At 37.3% G+C, this 721-nt stretch overlaps 1 protein-coding gene across 1 annotated transcript in view; it reads right to left on the reverse strand.

Annotated features, from left to right (window-relative positions):
- The window catches only part of LOC106876018 (chitinase-3-like protein 1), a 31,109-nt gene extending 30,831 nt beyond the window's left edge, over positions 1 to 278 (reverse strand). Inside the window, exon 1 of the mRNA XM_014924390.2 lies at positions 95 to 278. Coding sequence (XP_014779876.1) covers positions 95 to 100 — 6 coding nt within the window. The 5' untranslated portion in view covers positions 101 to 278. The remainder of the gene's footprint in view (positions 1 to 94) is intronic.
- Positions 279 to 721: the final 443 nt, after the last annotated feature.

The following is a 721-nucleotide window of genomic DNA, read 5'->3' on the forward strand; positions in this document are numbered from 1 at the left end:
TATATATATATATATATGTATATATGTATGATTTCGAAGAAAATTTCGCTTTGTTCTTTGCTTCTGAGATGTAGCCTATAATGATTTCGCTTACCTGCATGTTTTAGCGTTAATATAACACTATCTGGGAGTTAAAATTGCTTCCGAGTCTTTTGATCCGATACAAGAAATGGGCAAAAATTGGTTATCAGCTGAGAAGGCTAACAAACCAAGCTAATCCCAACGAAAGTGAAGTGCTGTGTGACAGTCTTGTTTTCAATGACGACGTAAGCGCTCTCACTGACGACGAAAATGTGACTGATTTTCCAAAATCTAATGGTCTTTAATAACCATTGTCGGGTGGGCATGTATGGGTGTGGAGATGTCAATACTGATCGTAATGTTTGGCAAGCGGGTGTTGTATGTCTTGAATCTTTTGATTGAAGAACGCCTCTATTGATTAGGTTGAACAATATTGTGGCTCACTTGGGTCAAGAGAACTGGTAAATCGGGTTCTCTTCGTTGTTAAAAACACGAGGAAGAAGAAGAAGAAAAAGAAAAAGAGCGGGAGAGTCTTCATACATAATGCTCTGGTATACATATATGCATATTCAAGTGCCTTTGTAACCTCTGTTCTTTGTCTATTCGTAATGTTCTGAATTTGTTTTGATTAGGAAATAGACGGGAAGAATATTTGTGGCATTTTTCTGTAGTCACATTACACACACACACACACACATAC

The sequence above is a fragment of the Octopus bimaculoides genome, chromosome 1 (genome assembly GCF_001194135.2).
Source record: "Octopus bimaculoides isolate UCB-OBI-ISO-001 chromosome 1, ASM119413v2, whole genome shotgun sequence".
Lineage (NCBI taxonomy): Eukaryota > Metazoa > Mollusca > Cephalopoda > Octopoda > Octopodidae > Octopus > Octopus bimaculoides.